Here is a 22,769-nt window from a genome sequence, read left to right on the forward strand (position 1 = left end):
CAGAGCCCTCCCTTCAGACAGATGCAGGGGAGTGAATTTTGTCTCTTGAGAATCGGGCTTCTCCCTCGTCGCATTGCCCTCCATAGAGACCGAGGGGATTCGTTAGGAATCGTTTCATTTTTCCGTCTTTTCCTCACCATCACATTTGCCTTTTTTCTTATTAAAAGTATCTTATGTTTCACCCTGTGTTTTTCTTACATCCTTCCCCCCTTTTTTCTAATACCCAAGGAGTTCGAGGCTCTGTACTACACATGGAGCATTGCCCTGGTATGGTCTGAATTTTGTGTTTATGTACTGCCCCCCACGCAGTTGGGTGTTCACAGCATGGCGTGGAGGTGGCGCAGTCTCAGTGCGCCTGAGATGTGGATGAAGTGGCCACGGGTTGTTCCCGTTGCTTCCAGATGCAGCGGCATCCGGCCTCTGGCAGTGGGACCACACCTTCGTTTCTATGGAAGTAAGAGCACGTGGGCCTGAGGGCCCTACCCCGAAGCAGCCGGGCTCAGCTTCTCTGGCTCTCTTGGGGGCAGTCAGAGGCCTTTTTTGCTCTTGTCCCGGGGCTTCCTGAAGAGCTGTGAGTTGGCAGGGAGGTGGGGGGCCTTAGGCCCTGTTGCAGGCGCGTGCAGACCACAGACTGCCGCAGGCACGCGCTTGTGCTATTTAGATGGAGGTCGTCTGAGTCTTCTGGTTGAGCTCTTTTTTTCCTTGTTAAGCCAGTGCTTTTTAAGTGGGACTATGTTTTGAGAAATACAGAAGCAGAGGCACACCGCTCGATCTCTTGAATCCTGTGCTCTGTGACTGATGCACAGCCTTAAGACCCTTTGGTAGCTTGGCATGCTGAAGGCGAGCTGGGGGCCTGTCTTGTCAGTCCCGGGCCCTGCTTTGAGGCCCACATGCCCATTGGGGCAGGCGGCCTTGTTTGGAGTGGGAAATGAGCTACCCCGTTGCGTCCAGTGGTGAATCCATGTATGTCATGGTGACACCGGGCTGGGGGTCGGGAGTTTCCGGGCCGGTAGGGCCAGCCCCGGGGCACATGTGGAAGGTATTTTAGGATTGGCATCCTGACTTCTGAGGATCACAGCGGTGCTGAGGGGGCAGAATTGAAAGAGCTGAGCGGGGGATGTGCTGGTGGCTTTGTGTTTCGGCATGTTGAAATGACGCTGCCCCACGTGTGCCCATGTACCCTGGGAGAGCTGCGGGCAGGCCTGCTCAGATGGTGCTCTCTGCACCGTGGCCGAAGCAAAGAGGGCTCCTGTGTGGCTTCAGGCCGCCAGCTCAGCCTGCAGGTCAGAAGGTTCCTGGCCCAACAGTCATGAAACTGTTCGGAGAAGCGTGCAGTGACTCCCCAGTTACACCCAACTGGCTTTTCTAGTGTGTCTCCCTTTTCCCGGACTGGCACGCTCCTGCCACTCCCTCCCACCTGGCGGCGGCCAGGCCCTGCGATGGGGAGATTTGGATGAGTGGGCAAAGCTTGGATACTCTTATGGCGAACCCTAGGCACGTGTGCACGTGTGTGTCGGGGGGTGGGGACACGGGGGCTGGGGCTTGTCTTGAGCAGGGGTCCCTCTCCCTGGAGCCAGGAGCCAGAGGTTGGAGGCTGAGGGGTGTGATCGACAGCGAGGGGTCTGAAGTCTGCTCTCTTTCCCAGCTCATCTTGTGAGGGTCACTCCCCCAGAGGGACTCTGGAGAGACGACAGCTTGAGTTGGCTGAACAGGCTGCTGGGTAATGGCCGTGGGTCTGGATGATTGGCGTGTTCAGTCATTTACCAGCTGTCTGCACCTCACAAGGCCTGTGCTGGGCACTAGAGCTGTGCCTGTGTTTGCGCTCCAGAAGATTCCTGCTGTTGGCTGTGGCCAAGGTAGAGTCCCTTACCTGGCTCATGCTGGACAGGCCTGGGCTGATCTCAGCTCCTCCTGCCCCCAGACGCCTTTAGGCAGAGCAGAGCGAGCTGGAGACACGGGGTCCACCATTTCTAGATTGCAGCCTCTGACAGAATGTTGTTTGCAGCCCAGCCCAGCCTGGGAGGCAGGAGACCTGAGGTGGCGAGGCCTGACCGCGCGCTGAACTTGCTGTTGGCCCCTGAGGGGCGATGCAGGAGAGGTCGGCTCGGTTCCTGCCCTCAAGAAGCCGGCAGGCAGGAGGGGAAGGTTCTTCTGTGGGTGACCACGCTTGCCAGCAAGTGCCAGCAGATACCAGCTAGAGCTGACGGCAGGAGACGCTAAGGGTAGGGAATGGTCTTTGGTATTTTCTGGGTTGACAAATATTGCTGGGACGCCTTGTTGGAAGCTCCTTGTGTGGAACTCTTTACTGAAGCAGCCTTTTTGTGCTCAGCTGAGTAGAGGTATACCTTTGTCAAATACTTCAATTTCCTAAAGATTTGAATGAATATCTATGACATTCTTTTAACTTGAACTGTTTCAGAGGGCCCATCTGCTGTTCAAAGAAGCATGGTAGAGAGTCTTTGGTCTTGTGATTTTGCTACTTAGTTTTATTTGGGAAGGACACCGGTTCGGCATGCTTGAGACACTGAGGGAGCTTAATTTGTCTAGAAACCGTGGGTCTCAGCCCACATTTATTTACCCTTGACCAGACGAGAGACCTGGGTTCCCTTTCCTTCTGTGTAAAATGGGGCCATCACACTGGACTGTGTCATTTTTCTGCACGATGACCACATGGTGCTCATGCAGGGGAGGGGAAGGGCTTGGGCACCCAGCGAGAGCAGTGGGTGGACAGGTTGGCTGCAGAGGGAGGGGAGCTCCTGGAGTGGGAGAACGCGGTCCCTTGGCGTGTTTCTTTGGCTGTATTCCTGGGATTGCTGGTATTTTTGTTGCTTTTCTCCTTGCTCTTCGGAGTCCTGAACATGACATGGGAGCCAGAGGTCTCTACCTGCATCTCCTGGGCTCTGGAGAGGGCTGGGGCCGGGCTGGCAGGGAGTGGGGGCTTGACGTTTGCGCTCAGGCACCTGTCAGCCCCTCTGACTCACGACTTGTCAGCTTCCGGCTGCACCGCTTCTTCCTTGGCAGGATGGGATGGGACCAAATTCTGGAGGGGGTTAGAATGTGGACTCTTTGCAGGAAGTGCCTCAAATTCCACAGGAGACTTACCTGAACTGGTGCTGGGATCGCCCCTCCAGGCCTGCGCCCTGGCTGCAAGCGGGGCAGGGAGGGGCGGGAAGGAATGGCTCTGTGGCATTACCGCGAGCTCACCTCCAGCTCTTGGCAGGCAACAGCCCAGGGCAGCCTGCAGCCTGGAGGGTGTGAAACGCACCAGGCCTGGTGCTCACGCTTCCACCTGCTGCCCGGGGAGGAGGCGAAGGTTGGAGAGGCAGCCTGCGCCATGATGGCCTCCTGCTAGGAGCACGAACTTGGCAGGTATTTCCCACTGGGTGGGCCTATGAGTCGGCTCTGCTTGGGCAGCCCCAGCCCCAGCCCGAGGCAGTGCCCACGGTGTGGGTGGGCGTTTTGGGGGCAGGATCTGAAAAGGGGTTTCCGTACACTGCCTTTGGCATCATCCGGGTGCAGTGTTCCAGGCTTCCCAGCACGGCACGTGGCCTGGCAGAGCAGGGCACCGGGCAACGGGGTTTCTGGGGCCCTGCTAACAGGAGTCTTAATGGTCGCGTGAGTGTCATTGTTGTCACTGCCTTTCTGACAGGCAATTGGGCACGGTGCCCAAAGGGAACCTTAGGCTGCATGCCTCACCCTGTGTGCCCGGGCCACCTGCGGGACAGCAGCTTGCACCTGGGCACAGCTGGGCGGTGCTGGTGCCAGCTGCTCCCTTGGCTGGTGGCACCTGCTGGCTTCCAGGTCTCTGGGGTTTCTCAGTGCCATCCTGGCCTCGGAAAAGTGGAGGCCTTGCCATCCGAGGACAGACCTATGATTCTTTCTGTTCCCATTCTGTTTTTAAGTATTATTATTTTAATTTATTTGTTCCTCCCCTTTTTTGTTTGCCCTCACTGTCTGCTCTTGGCTCTCGGCTCACCTTCACTAGGAGGCCCCGGGAATTGAACCCGGGGCCTCCCATATGGTAGATGGGAGCCCAGCTGCTTGAGCCACAGCTGTTCCCTCCCATTCTGTTTTTTACAGGGCTCTGAGACCGGGTGGTGCCTGGGGGTGGGGAGAATATGAGCATCAGAGAGTTCCCAAGAGGGCCCCTGGGAAGTGTGCCTGTGGAGCTCCTGCTTTAGCATTTCTAAGCTGACATTTCATCTTTACTCATCGGGTGTGAAGCAGGCATTACTACCCCCATTTATTTTCTTCTCTTTTACTCTAACAAATATTCATTACCTGTGAGGCTCTGCTCAGGGATCACGCACTGGGACGAGTGCCCGCTCCTGAGGCCGGCAGGGTAATTGGGGCAGATAGTCAGTTGTGAAGAGGGCACAGGGGACCCTTGGAGAGGGTTTGGGCAGAGTTCTGAGTGAAGAGGGGCGCCGGCGGGGAGCAGCCGGGACAGCCTCGAGCCCGTGGTGTCTGCAAGGACAGAAGGGGCTGAGCAGCCAAGAGATGCAGAGGCTGGGAGGTGGGTGAGAGAGGTGGGAGGTGGCCGGGGCCGCCAGCACTGACTCCGAGGCCACGGGGAGCGAAGCAGGTGCTGTGGGAAGCCTTTGGGGACGAGGACGGGGAGGTGGGAACATGGTCTGGCTCACCTTCCAGGCAATGGCGGGTGAGTGCGGGGAAGGGCCGCGGGCGTGGCTTAAGTGGCAGCCAGGCTCCCTCTGAAGGAGGCCCCCATCTGCTCAAGGTGCCTACCACCCTGTGCTCTGCGAGCCGGCCGCGGTGGCCCCTTTCCCGTTCTCCTTCCTGCTGCAGTCTTCCTAACGGCTGGCTCCTGGCACTGGGAACGTGGCGCCCTGGGGCAAAGGCCGAGCCTGGGGTGAGGTTGGAATCAGGGCCCAAGAGCCGATCCAGGGCCCCGGGTTGGGAAGTGTCGCGCTTCCTGACGCGCTCCTGCCGGATGTTCTCACCACCTGCATCCACGCCTCAGCGGGACTCGCTGGGGAGGACGTTTCCAGTGTCCTCAGGGTATAGGCCTGTGACTAGGAGTCCTTCTCTTGGTGAGGTTAAATCTAGAAGGACTTGGTGGTGGCAGCCCCAGCATCCTGGAGCCCTCGGGCAGACGTGGCCCGCACCTCCCTGGGGCTCCCCCAAGGGCGGCGTGCTGGGCTTCTTCCCCTCGGCAGAGGTGCAGGAAACTAGAGTGAAGGCGGTGGGGGTGCCCTCCGGCCCCCCATTGTAGGGTAAAGCTGAGTGGCCTTGGAGTGCATGCCTCCCCTGAAGCCTGGCCTGGAGAGGAAGGAAGACGCTGAGGGAGGTGGAGTGACAGGGGAGAGGGGGAGGCAAGAAAACAGGCTTGCCACACGTTCTTAGTTCTTAGCCGGGGCCACACTGCCACCACGGCAGTGGGGAGATGTGTTCTTGGGGAGGGCCTGAAGAGCTCTCATCCCTCTTACACGTCCAGCACAGAGGGGGACGCTTGCAGGGCACGTGCATAGCTTCTCTGTGGTGGTAAGTTTCCTGGAGGAAGAAAGCACGGCTGATGAGTCATTGGGGTGGGCTTGCAGGTGGGTGGGCCGCCTGCCGCCACCAGTCTGATGCATAAGAGCGGCTAGTGAGAGCATGGCTGGCACCGTAGGCCAGGCACTGCCAGCCTTGCCCACAGATGTGGGGGTCACGGTGGCATGTCTCAGATCGGCCTTAGCTGTGTCCCCACCTGGGTCCAGGGGGCATGTAGACCATGCTTGCCCCCATTCCCCACTTTCCCCTCTGGGGGGCTGGCTGGACAGGAAGACCAGTGCTCTTGAAGATTGCTCTTTCATCAGAGCCAGCGCTGACAGGCTGGTGGCGGCAGCTGGTTTCCCCCTCTGTCCGAGGCGGGGGGCTTTCCTGCGTCCCTTGTCTCTCCCAGCCCTGAACTCAGTGGAGGAAGCAGGGAGGCTGAGCTTAGAGGCATCACACGAGCTGCTTGTTTAGAATGGGGGGCAGGTGCTCGTGCTGGCCCAGCCCGGGCAGGGCGAGCACTGGAGTAGAGCCCCAGTGGGCCATGCAGCTGGCGAGGTGCTGCCCACAGGCCCCTGCAGGGCGGGGCGAGGCCCTTACAGGAACGGGCATCAGAGCACTGTCACATCTTACCCAAGATGTTCCTGGAAGTGCTCTTGCTCGATTGAGAATTAGGAAGTGGTCTTCTCTTTTAGCGCCTCGGTGTGTATTGCATAATGTTTCTTGGTTGCGGATCAACGTGCATGTCTGTGGCTGCTTGAGGGTGGCGGGTTGACAGAGGCCAGTGTTGCAGGGGGCAGCAGGTGAGGAGGCTGGTGCTGTGTGGACTGATGGGGGACACATGACAGGGTTTCCTAGGATGATCATGCTCGGTGCTGCTGAGGGAGTCGGCGAAGGGGCGGGGGACCTCAGGCCCATGCCTGGGCGCCCGCCGGTGTGAGGAAGGAAGTCGAGGGCAGCAGGCGCACGGCGTCCCTGGGAGATTAAGTTTTGGGAAGGCCTTTTACTTTGAATTACTTTGGAGAAGTAATTCTGAGTGGGGTGGGGCTCTGAGAGCTGACCCTGGAAGTGGGGTGGGAGCGGGGCAGGGATGGGGTCCAGAGCGGAGGACGTGCCAGCTGTCCTTTCAGCCCTTCCCAGTGCCGTCGGGTGGGGAAGGGGCGGGGGGCAGGGCCTGCGGCCCCCCCGGGCCTGTGTGGCACCCTGCTTGTTCTCTACTGTAACAGCTACTCATGTCCTAGCCACAGGGGTGGGCAGGGATGCTACCTTGTCTGGCTGGGAAGGTCCTGAGCCTGCGCCCTGGCCAGCGGGGGCCTCAGCTGGGTTCGGACGGCATGTCTCTAGCTGGGATGGGCATGGCCACTCTACCGTGATCTGTGAAGAGGTGCGGGTCGAGGCATAGCGGGGCTGCCCAGGTCCTCAGCATCCCCATCAGATGCCCCAGGGCTGCTGGTTTAAAGGAGCATGGCGTAGGTAGAAAGCGTTGTGTGACCTGGCCTGCCACAGTGTGCATGATGGCACGGCGGTGGCTCCCTCCAGCCAGGTATGACCTGGACTCTGCTCTGCTACCTTCCCTCAGTGTCCTCCGGGGGTCACCGAGCTTCTTGCCCGAGCTGTGTGCTGAGTTCACGTGAGCAGGCCGGGGGGCCGAGGCAATTCCAAAGAAGGGCTCAGCAGTCCTCCCCCCTTGAGCGCTGGGACAGGAGCAGAACTGAGCCCCGAGGTCCCTTTGGGAACCTGGCTCCTGGTTCTCCTGGGAAAGCAGGCAAAGCGGGCAGATGGCAGCAAGCAGCGGTGGGCAGTCCGAGCTGGGGAGTGGAGCCTTCCTGTGGGTTGCCCCAGGAGACCCAGGGCTGCTTCTGGGTTCCTGTGCATTCCTCTGCACCCAGCTGCCCCCGGGGCCAGGGCATACATTCCTGGGAGGAGCCCAGGGCAGAGGAGCAGGTTGTAGCTGGGTCTGCCCACCCTGTCACCATGGCCGTCTTCGTGGAGTCAGCTCCACATGGCCGCTGTTGCCTTAGGTTGAAGCAGGGCTGGGGAGGGTTTCGGCAGATGCTGTGCTCATTTCCTGTCTGCACGTTTCCTTTTCCCTGCAGGCCTCTGGCTGTACCTGGCAGGGAGCAGCCTGCCCTGCCTCACGTTGATTGGCTCTCCTAATTTTGGGTACAGGTCAGTTCACCGGGACCTGGAGGCCCAGATTGCCATCGTGACAGAAAACCGCACCTTGCAGCAACAGCTTCACCAGGTTGGTGATTTCCTGGGATGAGTGGGGTCTGGCTGGGTGCCTGGCCTCCCCTGAGCACGGTCGCCTGGGGCCTGAGGGCCGAGTGAGAAGGAACCAGAGCCGCAGACTGCTGTGGAGGGTAGAAGCCCACCGCAGGGCTGCCCTTTGAAGAGTCCTTTCTGATGGCTGCAGCTGCCTCCAGCCCAGCGTGGGCTACTCTTCCGGCCACTCGGGCTGCTTCCAGGAGGGCCACATGGCCCATGTTATGGGGAACTTGCTCTTTTGGGGTACAAGGGAGCAGGAGCCAGGGTTATTCGGGGCCTGGGTCCCTTCTGGGAAGGGCTGCAGGCAGCATCCGACTGTTTCTGGAAGACTTTTTTTTTTTGACTCATCACTAAAATTTATTGTCTTGAATGTACAGTGACATTTTCTTTCATATATTTTTCCAGTGTCTTATTTTTTCATTTTATGTTCAAAGAAACTTTAGAACCTAGAAAAGTCACAGAGAACACAAGTGATTCACATGTATCCTATGCCCTCCCCCTTTCCCTCTTCTTTATTAATAATGTTTTACATGTAGATGGTGCATTTGCTAACTCTGATGTGCAAACATCAAATCATTGCTACTAAAAATGGTCAAGAGCCCTCATTATGGATTTTTTAGCCGTTCTATCACGCTCTGCATTTTGATTGGGGTGTTCAAGCCACTAACATTCGATGCTGTTACTGTAGTGTCGTACGCGTTTCTTCATCCATTTTATCCTTTAGCTTTCTGTTGTTGTCATGTACTATAGTCTGTGTTTTTACCCTTTAATTTGCCCTTCCCAGGAGTCTTCATTTCTACACTCTTCTCCAAGTCTCTCACCCTTGTTCTTACTAATCAGGCTGCAGCACCCCCCTTAGTATCCCTTGTAATTCTGGTCTTTTGGTAATCTGAAAGACTCTTGAGGTGTTTCAGGGCAGTGTGTTGGGCAAGGCCACGGGAGGAAAATGTGCCGTGCAGGGAGGAAGGGCGCGCAGGAAGCCAGAAGAGCAGACCCTAGAAAACATGCAGCTTGTTGACGTGGGTCGCGCCTGGCACAGGGTTATTCCAAGGGCTGTCGGGTGGCCGTTTGTAAACCTTTATGATCTTGAGCCAGTATGAACTCTCCTTTTGTGCTGACAACTTGGTTTCTTTTAAAATTAGTGTATTTCAAAATTGTTTCCTTGGGTAATGATCTGGTTTGGGTTTTGAATAGTTAGGAGATGATGGAGGACTAAATACAGGTGCCCGTGCCCACCCAGGGTGAGTGCCCACTGGGTTTCTGGAGGGTCTGGAGTTGGGGTGCGTGTGCGGGAACCAGGAGGGCAGGAGGTTCCTGAAGCCCGTGGGTTCCTTCTGCCTCTTACCTCAGGGGGAGCAGACCTAGAGACAGATTCCTTTTCCTTGTGGTTTCTGTGCTGTATCCCTCGTTCTCATGGTCGTAATAGAATTTCTTTTCCTGGCAGCTGGAGAGGGAGGAGGCCGCCCTTCTTCCTGAGAACAGGGAGATGGGGTCTGCGGAAGCTAACTTGCTGGGGGAGGATTGGCACGTTGGGTGTTGGCGTGGCCTGGCCACAGCACAGGTGGCTCCTGGAGGGCCCTCTGCTCCCCTCAAGGGAGATCTCCTGAGCGCCGTTCACGTCAGGGAGGGAGCAGCCCCCGTGTCTCCTGGACTAGGGCTCGGGGGTTCCAGGGTCAGGGGCCCTGAGTCTTGTGCTGTGGGGTCTTGGGACTCAGTTGGGGGAGGCCAAGAGGAGTGTGCAGAGAACAGCATTTTCTCTCTGGGAGAGGAATGTGGCAGTGGCGCCTGACTTTTGAGAAGGAGGCTCCTGGTAAAGGACCAGCCGTGGTCCTGGCCTTTAGGTGATAGAGGTAGTGAGAAAGCTTCTGGGAATTCATTTGTGGTTTGACGTGAATCTTTGTACTCGATCTGTCACACTTGTAACAGTAGAATCACGGCACATGTGTGAGACCAAGACATGGCGCTGGGCTATGCAGACTCGTGTCCTCCTCCCAAGGTCTTGCCGTGGAAGGTGCTGGTCTCTCCTCCTGAGCCACGGGTGTGTGGACCTCAGAAGCAGCACCTGTTCCTTTGTTAAGCCTTGCTCCTCCAGCCTCTGGGAATGGTTCTTGTGAAGTTGATGGAGCCATTGTTGATGGACGAGGGGAAGTGGCGACTGCCTTGTTGCCTGGTCCTGCCCTTCTGTGAGTTGGGAGTCTTGTTGGTGCCTGAGTGGGGGCTGGTGCCAGGAAGGGTGTCACAGCCAGGGGCTGTGTGGGCATTTGTCCAGCAGGTTTCCTCCCAGAGCCAGGGCGACAGCATGTGGCTAAGGAGTCCCCGCCAGCTCCGGGGTTCCGGCCGCAGAGCTCCCCGCTGGCCCCTGGAGCCTGAAAGGGTGAGGGCCTCCATCGCAGAGACTGTCGGAAGGGAGGCTTTGCCTGCTCAGCGGAGCAGAGGCGGCCTCTGTGGATCCAGATTGGTTTGGGGGAGTGGATCCCTGGGCCAGGACCTCGGCTTCCTGAGTTCAGGGGGCTGAACCCACATCCTGGATCTTGGGAAAAGCTTGGGCTGCTTGTGGTCAGGAACTGCTTTCCCAAATGACATATTTGGGATATTTTCTTTGTTTTCCCAAACCTGAATCCCAGGGGCTTTTGACTGAGGAGGGAGCTAGCCGTGCTGGCCGTGCTCCCGCGCTCCTCCCTTCTTTGGAGATGGATTGCTCTCGTGCCTCTGCGCCGCGGAGCCTTGCTTCCGAATAATCCCACCTCTGTCTCTAGGTCCTGGGCCTGTGGCTGCCCTTTAGGGAGAGGCCACACAGTAGTACCCAGTCCCAAGAGTCCAGGTGCCGCTGGGACTGCCCAGCCACACGGTCTCCCCACAGCCCCAGAAAGTCCCTAAAACCCCAGCTGCCCAGGGGCCCTGCTTGAGATATGGGGAAGGGCCCTCCCTGGTGTCCCATTGAGCGCTGGGGACGGGGAGATGTTTTTCTCGGCGTCCGGAGTCCCTCCCTTCACTTCCTCCATCCAGTGCTGAGCGGGAGCAGTTGAGCACTCGTGACCTGAGAGGTGCTCCCTCCAGCAGCGCTGGAGCCCCCGTCAGCTGACTCCTCCATCCCTGCTGTGGAGTCTGTGAGGAAACTTAAGTGTTTCTGGTAACTTAATTGAAATCTTGGCTGCTTATTCATTTGAAAACATAAGAGCTGGAGCTGGGTCTGCGGAGACTCTGCAAACCAGCCCCTTGAGACCAGCGCTGGCCTCTGGCGGGCACAGCAGCCAGGCAGTTGGACCTTTAAGCAGTAATTAGGAGGCCAGCGGAGCTGGGACAAAAGCTGGCTCTGGGGTCTGCTCTGTCTGAAAACGCCCCATGGACCCTGGCCATGAGAGCATGGCTTCCCTACAGAGGGAGGGAGCATGAAAACAGTCAGCGAGGGCGCCCGGTGCTCCCTGTGGCCTTGATGGACTGACTGCGATGCTCTCTGTCTTCCAGCTTTATCAGGGCCGCGGAGTCCAGCACGACCCCTTGGGGGCAGGGGGTGCAGCTCTCGCCCCCCGGCGCTGCCTGTGGCACCGTCTGTGGCACCAAATACCCCCATGCCCGTCAGCCTTGGGATGGCACGGTAGTGTGGGAAGGACACTTCAGGTTCAGAGAGGGCGTCCACAGCCCAGAGGCAGGAAGCAGACGTAGAGGCGTGCTCTCCTCCGCCTCCTGCCTCTGCCCTGGGCAAGCTGACCGGCGCCGTGTTAGAGGCTGCGGAGCTCAGATTGGGGATGTTAAAAAAAGAGACAGTTTCTCCTCTACGTTGACAGAATTTAAGACCAGGTATGAATGTTTTTAAACTTGTATTTTAAATTAAGAAAGTAATAAACGTTCATTGTAGAAATAAGAGGGATAAGAAGAAAACCTTTTCATGTAGGAAAAAATCACTGAAAGCATTATCGTTCCCTGCCCATCTTTTCTTCTGTATGCCTACAGAGAGGACTATTTTTTTCTTTTTGATGAAATTACAACTATAGTATATATATTACTTCATATCCAGCCTTTTCGCCTAATATAGTATGCAGCTTCTCATATTATTACGTAAGTGTTCTTTAACATGATTTATCCCATGGTGAGTGCTGGGTTGTTATATGGATTTATTATATCTAATTAGTTGACTGTTGGACATTTAGGTGGTTTCCAGTTTTTTGCCGCTATAACTATTGCTGTGATAAATAATCTGTATTCAAAAATAGTAGTGTATGGTTATTTTGGTTGTTTTCTTGGGATAAACTCTTTGCAAGTGGAGCTTTTTTGGGAAGGCTTTTGATCCCTGTTGACACATGGCTCTTGGGAAAGCTGAACCCCTTTTTGGCAAAACATACTAGAAAACACTTTTTTGCCAGTTTGTTAGATAAAAAGTGATGTCTCACTTAAAAATATCTAATTTTAATTTGCAGTTTTTCATTCATTGAGGGTGAACATTATAAATGTTTTTTTTTCCCTGCCCACTATCTGTCTTTTACTCAGAATTACCTTTTCATATGTATCTTGGTCTTAAAAGTCTTTGGGAGCACAAGCCTTCTAAGGGATGTTTTACAGAGGCAACTTGTAGGGCCTGGCCTCCTTCAGTGCCTGCTGGGTCTCTGGGCAGGGGTTGGCATTTGCGGTCCATGTTTTCCTGGGGCTGGGGCCACTGGCCCTGTTACCTCGTGCTGTAGGAGGCTCCTAATATTCCTGTTTGTTCTTCTTTCTCAGGAGCAAGAGCAGCTCTATCTGAGGTCAGGTGTGGTATCCTCAGCCACCTTCGAGCAGCCAGGTCGGCACGTGAAGCTGTGGGTGAAGATGGTGACTCCACTGATTAAGAACTTCTTCTGAGGACAGACAGGTGCATACGCTAGTGCAGAAATCAGTATGGTTTTCCCAGGAGTGCACTAGTACAGGTGGGCGTTGCAGGGTTCCTAGGGGCCTCTTGCAGGCACCCGGAGGGCTCTTAGACTACTTCGTTGGTTGCGTACAAAGCGATGGCGCTTCAAGGTCGTGGATGGCTAGCATCAGAGTTTGTGAGCCTGATGCCAACTTAGGCCCCTTTCCCCCTGTGCCCTTGCTCAGCGAGCCCCAGGGCCGCTGCGTGCCAGGTAGCCCGCCTTGCTCTTCCTTCCCTCAGAGTCACAGAAGAGGCTCTGGCCCAAGGTGGCAGAAAGGTAGGCTCCGTGCTCCCCTCCGCCAGGCTGAGCACGGTGGTGTTGCAGGCCGCAGTGGGAGAAGGAAGCACTCTTGGTTGGGAGAGTGGCTCTGGCTTGCTGCCCTGGCCAGCTGCAGCTCACAAGGATAAGACCTCCACTGCGCTCAGGGCCGCTGCCTCCCTGCTGCCTTGCCTCCCTGGCGTGTCCATGATGTTCGGTTGTGGAGATGCGACGTTTATGATGCATGGCAGTTGAGTAATAGGACCCTCTTGGCCGCACAAAGGAGCCTGCCAGCAGCAGCGGGGCTGCCGCCACGTCAGAGAAGGCCTAACCCCGACATCCCCTTGGTTGTCCAGGGCCCTGAGGCCCATGCAGGCCTGTAGCTGCCAGGGGAGGCGAGGTCTCTCCAGAGCAACGCTTGGTCCCCCAGACTGTGCTAGAGCCTGAGTCCCCCCAGACGGCCATGAACCTGAGGGCTGGCCCCTGCGAAGGGTCGGTCTCCCAGGGCGGGCCAGCCCATCCACAGCCAGCAGTGGTGCTGCTAGGGTGTTTGGCTTGTGGGGAGTCGAAGGTTGGGGGAAGGAACTTTTCGGGGCCCCTGTGCCAGAGGTCCCTTGGCCGGGTGCGTTGGTTGGCTGTCCTCTGAGCCTCACACTAGTTTAGTTTTCTAACTTGTATTTCATCATTTAGTGTTTCTTAATTTTAATTCCTTTTGATTTTATTAAAATAATAGTGCATAAATTCAGAGAGTTAGATGGCACTAAAGACACAGAATACCCTGCGTGTACATGGAGGGTTGTTCCCTGCTCTTACCCCTTCTCCCCAGCAACCCCTTTTGGCTCTTTTAGCCATTACTTCTGGTTGGTATTTATACATGTCCCCATTTCTAAATATGTAATACTTCTGTTTTACCCTTAAAATACAGAGACTCTTTAAAAAACAAAGCAAAACTTAATACCAGTATCACTCCTGCTAAAAAAGTAACATAAATTCTTACTATCATCAAATATCCAGAAGGTTTCACATTTCCAGATGCCTTATAAGTATTTTTAATTTCATTTTCATTTTTTCAATTGGTTTATTGGACTCAAGGTCCAAATAAAAGTCCACACATTGTGAATTGCTTGCTGTATCACTTAAGTCTTCTTTAATCTCTAGGTGTTTTTATTTTTTTAACATTGCAAGTAATTTGTTGAAGGATGAACATCATTTTTATTATCTACTTAAAACTTTTTGTGTACTCTTCTCACAACAAGGTATCTTTGAAACACATGTGCGTACCTATCAAAGGCTAAGCCCCCCACTCGGTGTCCACACCGAGATTGGCTTTCAGAAGCCAATCTGAAAAACCTCCCTCTTCAATCTCTACATCTTCAGGTGCTTGGACCTTGCACACAAAGAGGCCTTTCCAGAGAGAAGGCTTCTTGGCCTCGGCACAGCAGCCTGTCCGCAGGGGATGGGAGCATTTTACCTCTGGAGAGCGACTGGTAGACTTTCATGGGCCGCCTGGCCACAGCGGCTTTTGCTGTGTGCACAGGCGTCTCCCGAGCGGCGAGCTCCTAGTCTTGGACCAAGGGCAACTGCAAACTCCATCGAGGGCCCGGGGGTATACAGTTTCAGACAAGTGGGAGAAATGGTGGGGCCAGCAGCCAGGGCCACACTGGCTTGGGGCAGCTGCACATCAGTTGCAACTTCAGTTAAGCTGTTTACGTTCAAAGGAGTTATTAGGTTGTCCTGCAGGACTGTTAGACTGGAGAAGCCAAAGGAATGTGCAGGAGCCCTGGGTTTCTGCCTTGGAGGGAGGCTTTCCATAAAGAGTGTGAGCTTTCCAACAGTGTCTGGGACCAGAACAATACCAGTGGGCCACTGTGGGCTTAAGCCGTCCCCTGCCTGCGCTGACTTCATCTCCTCTGTTCTCTGCTAAGGAATTTCAGGGCAGCCCTGGACAGGGTCTCCCACTGCGGGCCTCCAGGGCTTCTCCTCGACTCCTCCTATCAACCAGGACTCAGAGACGAGAGGCCTCCTGGTGTTTAAAGTGCAGAATGGTGTTTGTCCCATTCCCTGTTTTTACCCATCACTGAACCCAAAGGATGGAAAATTTGGACATAATTTTGTCAACTAGCCACAGTATGTACGTGTGGAATAAGTTCTTGTTTTATTTCTGCCTCTGCAATTGAGAAAACTTCACATTCTGTGGTTTTGTCTAGTGGCCTCTGGCAGCTTTTCTCCTCTTGGGGCTTGGACACGAAGGGCTGCAGCGACCCCACCTGGCCAGCGGAGGTGCTGCCCAACAGCCACCCTTGCCAGCCTTGCTGCCGTCCCCAAGCCAGTGGACCTAGTACCCTTGAGGTTCCGGGACATTGTTTCTTCTCCCTGGGCCCCGGGATTTGTTGTGGCGGTCGCCCTCAGAGCTAGGGCTTCTCTCCCAGGGTTCGGGGTGAGTGCACTTGGACAAACCTTTTCTTAAAGCTCAGACCCAGGCTGACTTTTCCTAAAGGGGTTCCTTCCTTCTGCGTCTAAGCCTAAAGGTGTCGGGGTGACAGGGCATGTTCCCCTCCGGCGCCCATCCTACCTGGAGGTCGTGGGCCCTCCAAGCTGCCTCCCCGGGCCCCCGCTTTCCAGCTTATCGTCTCCTCCTTTGGTCTGTGTCCACCACCTAGAGCAGCGTCAAATGGCTGGCCCCTGGGTGTGACTGTCCCGTGTCGGGCTGGCCACAGGGAGTTGGCAGGTCCGGGGCTCGGGGTGCCTCGTTTCGCTTTTGCTAACCACATCCCATGCAGCTGTAGCCCCCTCCTGCTGATCTGAGGGCTGAGGGTGAGCCAGGTCTGTTGTAGGGCAGGCCTGGGACTGGGGCCATGGGCAGCTGCGAGCCTTCCCGTGGGCAGGAGGCCGGGCGTGGGGGGGAGGAGGGAGAGTGGAGGAGGGGCTGCGGAGAGGCGTGTGCAGGCCCTGACGGCAGCCTTTCCTCGAGGAATGCGGTGGCTTTCCTGTGCTCTCCCTCTGGAGGGACTTAGGGCACGTTTAAAATTCTTCTACAGGAGAATTTAAAACAGAAGAATTTAAATTCTTACTTCTTATTAAATTCTTATTTAAATTTAAATTCCTCTACGGAAGAATGTAAAACACAGTAACATAGGCAGCTCCAAGGCCTGCCCAGAGGGACACGGCCCCGGGCCTTGCCACCCACGGTTGTGCTTGCTGGCTCGCTGCAGGGAAGCCAGCACGACGTGGCTGACCTCAGCATCTGTGCCTGGAATCGGGTGGAAACTGCTGCCAGCAGCCGCGCTGCCCCAGAGCCTTGCCCCCTGTTGTGGAGGGCCTTGGCTTGTTCTGCACAGTGCTGCAGTGAGCACACGACGCCTTCCCGGCCGGCCGCGGGCAGGCGGACCCCGAGGCTGCGGGAGTGAGCTCTGCCGTGGGCAGAGGGGCAGCAGACAAGGAAACGAGAAGGCTGCCACCAGCGCAGGCCTGTGGGCTTCTACCTCACTGTGGGGGCGAGGCGCCCGGGCACCCAGGACACAAGCATGCCCTGGGTGGTCCCTGAATTCGCGTTCCTTAGGTCCTCTCAGGGACGTCACAAAGTGAGACGGTGGAAGGGGAAGTGGAAGGGGAAGTCTGCGCCACAGAAATGGCCCCTGTGGGGGAGGGTTCTTCTTCAAAATTGACTGTTTCTTCAAAATTCGGGGTGGGAGTGGGCCTGGGGGGAGGGGTTACCATGATTAGGAAAAGGGAAGGCAGTAACGCTGTGTGGGTGGAGGTGGCAGGTTCTGTCTGTCTCCCCACCCCCAACTGGGAAGGTTGTGTGCATGCAGCCTCAGGCCAAAGAACACTGGCCACCCCTTTGGGAAGGCAGGATTTGGGGTGAGCCCCACAGTGGCTGTAAGGTGCAGTGTGAAGGAAGCCGCATTGAAAGCAGAGGGGCAGAGCTGATCGCCTTCTATCCTTTAATCTGCCTCCCCTCCCGTGCCACCCCCTGCCCTCCGGCTGGTCCAGAAGCACTTTGGCGTAAAGTGGCTTGGTCCCTTAAGAGAACTACAGGCAAAGGACTGATGGTCCTTGTCAACAATCCACGACAAGGGCAAGATGAGTTTCTGATGGGAAGTTGTGGTCGGGCCGTGGCTCTTCCCCAGGGGCTGGGGACCCCACGGTAGGACCCTGGCCAGCTAGACCTGCAGGAGCAGAGCCACGCCTGCCAGGATCCACTTGGCCGCCTTCTCCTTGGTCTTGAGGTTGAAGGTCCAGACGTAGGTGGGCCCGCGGATGCGGGTCTTGTAGACGGGGCACTCATACACGTTCTTGGTCTCCATGCGGTCCACAGGGATGGCCTTGATGAAGATGACGGGCATGGCCGGTGTCAGCTCCTTCAGCCGCGCCTCGGCTATCACGCCAGTCTGCGTGTCCCAGCGGGCTCCTGCGGGGGACAGCGGGCCGGTTCCTGTCTCGTATGCTGACAGTAATCGTGGGGCCGAGCAGAGACAGGCCAGGGCCCCCGGACCCCCACCGCACCCCCAAGTGCCGGCCTGGAGCCAGGAATTGCTAGAAATGGAGCTAAGCGGGGGCCTTCCGAGGGCAGTTATGTGCCCTCATTCGTAACTGCTGTATCGCTTGCTGTGTGCTCAGCACAGAGGCTCTCGGGCCCATCTGTTTGAATTTGTGGCATTTTCCGAGCCTCATATGCCAACCTTCTCAATTTCTGTGGCAGGAAATCGTAACTCCAGTTGAAAATACCAGGAGAATAAAATTCCCTGACTCTCTGCCCTATAAATAAGTATATATATATATATGTATGCATAAATAAACACTTTGCCTTTAACCAGACTGCTCTTGTTTCTACTCACCCTCTTTAATGTTTATACTTCCTGTCTATACTTCTAAAATAAACATGGAGAACGGCTGCTGTTCTGCTTGTCTTTGTGACATGGGGAATGGGGAGACACCCCTCGGGGACAGATGGCAACAAGGGATGGCAGAGTGGAGCAGAGGCAGTAGCCTGCCTGGCTTCCGCGCGGCCTCCTGTTACAGACAGGGAGACGAGCGGGAGGGTCCCAGGGAGCCCTGGTGGCTCTGCCCCCTGCTGCAGGGTCCTGGCCACGAGCTGCCTCCCCTGGGCTGCAGAGGAGAGGGGTCGGCCTCGGCCTCCCTGCCCTTGCAGCCTGAGCTGGGGCAGCAGCTGCTTGGAGACTAGGGCAGGGGTCCCCAGGGGAGCGAATGCTGCTGCTGGCTCAGGCCAGCTAATGCCACCTGGAGCCAGCAGCTCTGCAGAACTTGGAGCCTGGGCTCCTGCCCTGCAGCTGGAGGGGCCGGCTCCTTTGTCACCTTTATGCAGGTTTGGCACTGCTCTCCAAAAGCACCGCCATTCTCAGGGAACCCAGCCTCTTGGCTGGACTGGAACATTCTGATCCCATCCAGATTTTTGAGCACTGTCTCAGAGCAAGAAAAGCCACCCTTGCCAGCCCGCCCCGCGTGGGGGCCACCGTGCCCCCTCAGAGTGCCGTCTCCCCGCCTCCCTCCAGCTGAGGGCTCCTGACTCTCAGGAAACTTCCCCAAACCCGAGCCCTCGTCACCTTCCATGAACAGCCCGTACACGTAGGAGCCCTCGCGGGGGGGAGCCGTCATGTCCTCCCGGTTCTTCTTGGTGACTTCCACCGACAGGCACATCTTGTCCAGGGGCCACTCGTTCTTCCTGGCCATGGACTGCATGATGGCAGTGAGGAAGGACTGGGGGTTGAAGAAGCCAGCCAGCCACACGGTGGTGGGCAAGGCAAAGTCCGTCGTCCAGGCCTCGAGTTCCTGCAGGGGACAGCAGCCGGGGGCAGTGGGCGTGGGTGGCCAGCAGGCGCGGGGACTGCTGCCAACACAGCGCTCCACGGAGAGCAGTCCAGGCAGCGCGGCCGCTGGCCGTGGCGAGGCTCTCCTCCCGGCTCCATTTTAAATGTGGGGACCGGGAAGAGAAGGGCCAAGGAGGGGACGTTTAACACTGAAGGCTAATCTGGGAGCCCTCAAGGGGCTTTGCCTTTGCTGGCCCGACGGGTCTCACTCGGGTCTTCTGTGCCTGTGCTGGAATGTGCTCTGGGCTGATGGCAGCTGCTCTTGTTTTCCTCCCTGAGGAAACGCCTGTATTGTCAGGGCCTGTGAGGGGCCCGGGTGGCCCCTTCCAGTGCTGCTCCAGGGAAGGCCTGGCCGGCAGGAGCTGCCAGCCCTCCGGCAGGGACACCCTCCCCCGACCCCCGTGTTCCTGCAGGCCTGGGCAGCTCAGAGCAAAGGGACTCACCCTGATGCGGAGCAACAGGTCGGCGTACCAGGCTGCCAGGCCCATCATGGAGGGGTAGGCCCGGGCCACCCACAAGCTGGGCACAGTGTCGTAGAACAGCGCCGTGGACAGGTCCTCCATGTCAGTGGTGATGGTCAGCTCCCCCTAAGGAACACACCGGTGCTGAGGGGCCTGCCCGGCCATCCATGGGCCGTGCTGCTCTGCCCGCTGCAGCTGCAGGCTGGCCGTCACTGGCTTGTTTGTCCTTCCTCAAGGGCTCTGCACGTCTCCTGGGTGGTTGGAGAGCTCAGGTCGAGACAGCGTGGGCCTGCCCAGGAGCCCCCAGATGCCCTACGTCCACGCCACGCCACCACTTCCCGCCAGGGAATGGTCTGGGTAATCTCCAGTCGCCTGACCTGGAGCCCAAGGGCCCCTGCTTCTGAGTGTCCAGAACTCCAGGCCAGGGAGTGAAAGGGGCAGGCAACGACAAGCCACCGCCCAGGGGCCGAGGCGCCCAGGGGCCTGGGGTGGCTTGTTGCGCAGTGAGGTGCTGAGCCGGCCTGCTCCTTCCTGCTTACCCGGGTTCTGGCCGGCCCGGATCGTTTTACCTTCAGTCCCAGGTTCAGCTCCTTCAGCGAACGGCGCATCTCGTTGGTCAGGATGTTCATCCTTTCACATTCCTGAAAGGCGACAACCACGTAGGGCGTCTTTTCTGCGGCCTTTGCCGTGATCTCGGCCATGTTGAACGTCTCCGGGATCTTCTCGAGGATATCATCCAGCACAGCTTTCACCTAGTGTCACGGGCAGGAACACGGGGTGGAGCGTTTACCTCGCCATCCTGCCCGCCTCCCAGACGAGGGGAGGAGGTGGGCAGAGTGGCCGGGCAGGGAGCCTTGACCAGCAGGCTTGGAATGTCCTGGGCCCACCGCAAGCCCCCTGGCCCGGAGCCTTCACACATCCCTGGACTGTGATGGGCTCCCTGCCTTGGTCACATGTGCCCCGTGCTGCTCTCCGTCCAGGAGGCCCTGCCGGTCACTGTCAACACCACGCCGTCCACAAGCATGTCTGGTTTGGGCCCTGGGAGAAGGAAGCGGTCATGGGGAGTGATAGCAGTCAGGACCCTTCAGTCGTGCTTGGGGCTGGTTCCCGGGAAGGCCGATACTCGACCGGTGTCCAGGAGTGAGAACTTTTCCCTTATGGTCCAAGCACAGAGGAGCTGGCACGAGAGCATGTATTAAATGCTCTGAAGTCCCGAGCGTTGGTGGGCTCTGCGCACTGGACTCATGGACGCTCATCTGGAAGGATTTTTCTAGTGCGTCAGGACTGTCCTCTGCCAGCCTCGGTTTCTGCTCTCCGGGACTCCCGGGGGGGGGGGGCTCTTGGCGCGTGTAGGGCAAGGTTGCGGAACGGACCGTGCTCTGAGCAGCCAGCTAGTGAAGTAAGGAGGCCTCCCAGGGCGGCACCGCCCGGCCAGCGGCTCGTGCTGCGCCTGCCTGGGTGACGCCTGTGAAGCAGCGGGCAGGGCCGGCCCCAGAGCATCCCACCCCCAAGGGCTGTGGTGGGATGGAGAAGGCGCATTGCCCCGGGCCCTGGCCCTCCTCTGTCTGGGACGCCCTTGGGGGGTGGGCAGTAAGGCACCTGCCTTTTCCTCGCGGGATACTCCTGTGCCCGCTCCTGAGTCTGTTTCCTTGGGCTGCATTTCCAGGACGGTGCGGAACAGCTTTTCGGAGGTGACTGTCAGAAAGCCAATCTCTGCGTTGGGGTGCAGGCCATACAGATAGGGACTCTCGGGGGGCAGGTTCTCATCGATGTATTCGTGGTAACCCTGGAGAGAGGGGCGGTTTGTGAGTGGGCTGCTGGCAGATACCCATGTCCCCTGTTTATTAAGCATTTCTTACCAGAATTTTCCGCCCACATCCTGCCCTCGGTACAAACCCCACTTGTTCTCTATCCCCCTTTGTGGATGGCCCCCCTTTGCTCCCCAGCTCATAAAGGGAGTTTCCATTCCCCCTTCCCAGAGGCTGCATTTCCCATTCTTGATGAGTTTGGTTGCCTGGGCTCTTGCGCAATTATTGATACTCCATCTGTGCCCAGGGCAGCCCTGACCTCTGGAGGAGATGCTGCATCATGGAACGAGCTCATGTTCAACTTGTCCCCCACCCCCCCAGAAGGGCGTCTCCTCACCTTGTAATCCAGGTTGGGGGGTATCTGGAATCCTGGGGCCAGCTGGACCTCACCCTCTAGCATCTCCCCCCGGAGGTACTCGGCCAGGTACGTCCTGCAGAGCCGGCGGTCCCAGTCGTCTGTGATGTGTCCGCCATACATGATCTCACCGAAAAGGTAGCGGAGGTCATCCCACGGGACCTGCGGAGGGGCGAGCGGTTAGAGGGAGGTGCTCCTTGCCCCTTTCTGGGTCATTAACAACGGTCAGGCTTAGGCAGTGAGCCAGTGGCTCCTGAGGCCCCAGCCCGGTTCGCCTGTGCTGCTCTCGTCGGTGGGCCGTTGTGCCGAAAAAGAGAGCGCCAGGTCCTAGCTGCTGGTCTCGTGAGTGTGAGCTTATTTACAAATGGGCTCTTTGCAGATGTAACCAGTTAAGGCGAGGTCGCGCTGGACTAAGGTGGGACGATGGAGCTGATTCGTCAACGAGCCGGCCGTTGTAGTTCGCTAAGCGGCCAAGAGCAGACACCATCGAATGCCTTGGCTTTAGCTATGGGAGTTGAACAGCTTTCAAGCTCAGGGTTTTGAAGCTGTGAAAATGTCCAAATCAAGGCTGCAGTGAGACGACACTTTCTTCCTTAAGACCAGCTGCTGGCCGCCCCGCACTCCTCTGCCACAGGCAAGGCTCGTGGCGGCGCCTGCTGGTCTCTCCCTTCTCTTCTGGGTTTTGTTGCTTTGAGCTTCTTGCTTCTGTGGCTTTCTCTCTCTCTCTGAATTTCCTTCTCTTATAAAGGACTCCAGCGAGAGGGTTCAGACCTGCCCCCGAGTGCGGTGGGTCACACCTTGCGTTGAGGTCCTGGGCTCACCAGACATCCTATTGGAGGGGGTCCACACTCGTAGGAATGGACAGGTTATTTTTTTTTTTAAGATTTATTTTATCTATTTTTCTCCCCTTCCCCCCGCCCCCATTGTCTGTTCTCTGTGTCCATTCACTGTGTGTTCTTTGTCCGCTTGCTTTTTTGTCAGCAACACTGGGAATCTGGGTCTCTTTTTGTTGCATTATCTTGCTGCATCAGCTCTCCGTGCGTGCGGCACCACTCCTGAGCAGGCTGTGCTTTTTTTGCACAGGGCGGCTCTCCTTGCTGGGGTGCGCTCCTTGCGCGTGGGGCTCCCCTACGTGGGGGACACCCCTGCATGGCACGGCACTCCTTGTGCACATCAGCACTGTGCATGGGCCAGCTGCACATGGGTCAAGGAGGCCCGGGGTTTGAACCGCGGACCTCCCATGTGGTAGGCGGACGCCCTATCAGTTGAGCCACATCTGCTTCCCTGGATCCACTTTAAGAACACACTGGGGTCCACACAGCTTCATACCCAGGATTGTGGGCACCACCAGCAGCTGGAAGAGGCCAGGAAGACCCCTCCCTGCAGGTTTCTGTGGGGGCGCGGCTCTGCCGCCA

At 57.2% G+C, this 22,769-nt stretch overlaps 2 protein-coding genes across 3 annotated transcripts in view; one reads left to right on the forward strand and one right to left on the reverse strand.

Annotated features, from left to right (window-relative positions):
• Positions 1–17,796, forward strand: part of PGS1 (phosphatidylglycerophosphate synthase 1) — a 36,565-nt gene extending 18,769 nt beyond the window's left edge. The window contains exons 8-11 of one of the 2 annotated variants that reach the window (XR_009182562.2): positions 7,590–7,738; positions 12,475–12,604; positions 14,828–15,029; positions 17,221–17,796. Coding sequence is in view for 1 of the 2 variants with exons in the window: in XM_004460435.5 (XP_004460492.2) it covers positions 7,590–7,738; positions 12,475–12,594 (269 nt within the window). In the remaining variant the exon portion in view is untranslated. The remainder of the gene's footprint in view (positions 1–7,589; positions 7,739–12,474; positions 12,605–14,827; positions 15,030–17,220) is intronic. The other variant, XM_004460435.5, reaches the window with a different exon arrangement.
• Positions 16,830–22,769, reverse strand: part of DNAH17 (dynein axonemal heavy chain 17) — a 151,527-nt gene continuing 145,587 nt past the window's right edge. Inside the window, exons 76-81 of the mRNA XM_058284816.1 lie at positions 21,337–21,516; positions 20,795–20,977; positions 19,761–19,943; positions 19,174–19,317; positions 18,467–18,692; positions 16,830–17,313 (exon numbers count right to left, since the gene is read on the reverse strand). Of these exons, the coding sequence (XP_058140799.1) occupies positions 17,066–17,313; positions 18,467–18,692; positions 19,174–19,317; positions 19,761–19,943; positions 20,795–20,977; positions 21,337–21,516 (1,164 nt within the window). The 3' untranslated portion in view covers positions 16,830–17,065. The remainder of the gene's footprint in view (positions 17,314–18,466; positions 18,693–19,173; positions 19,318–19,760; positions 19,944–20,794; positions 20,978–21,336; positions 21,517–22,769) is intronic.

This window comes from Dasypus novemcinctus, chromosome 21, assembly GCF_030445035.2.
Source record: "Dasypus novemcinctus isolate mDasNov1 chromosome 21, mDasNov1.1.hap2, whole genome shotgun sequence".
Classification (NCBI taxonomy): domain Eukaryota; kingdom Metazoa; phylum Chordata; class Mammalia; order Cingulata; family Dasypodidae; genus Dasypus; species Dasypus novemcinctus.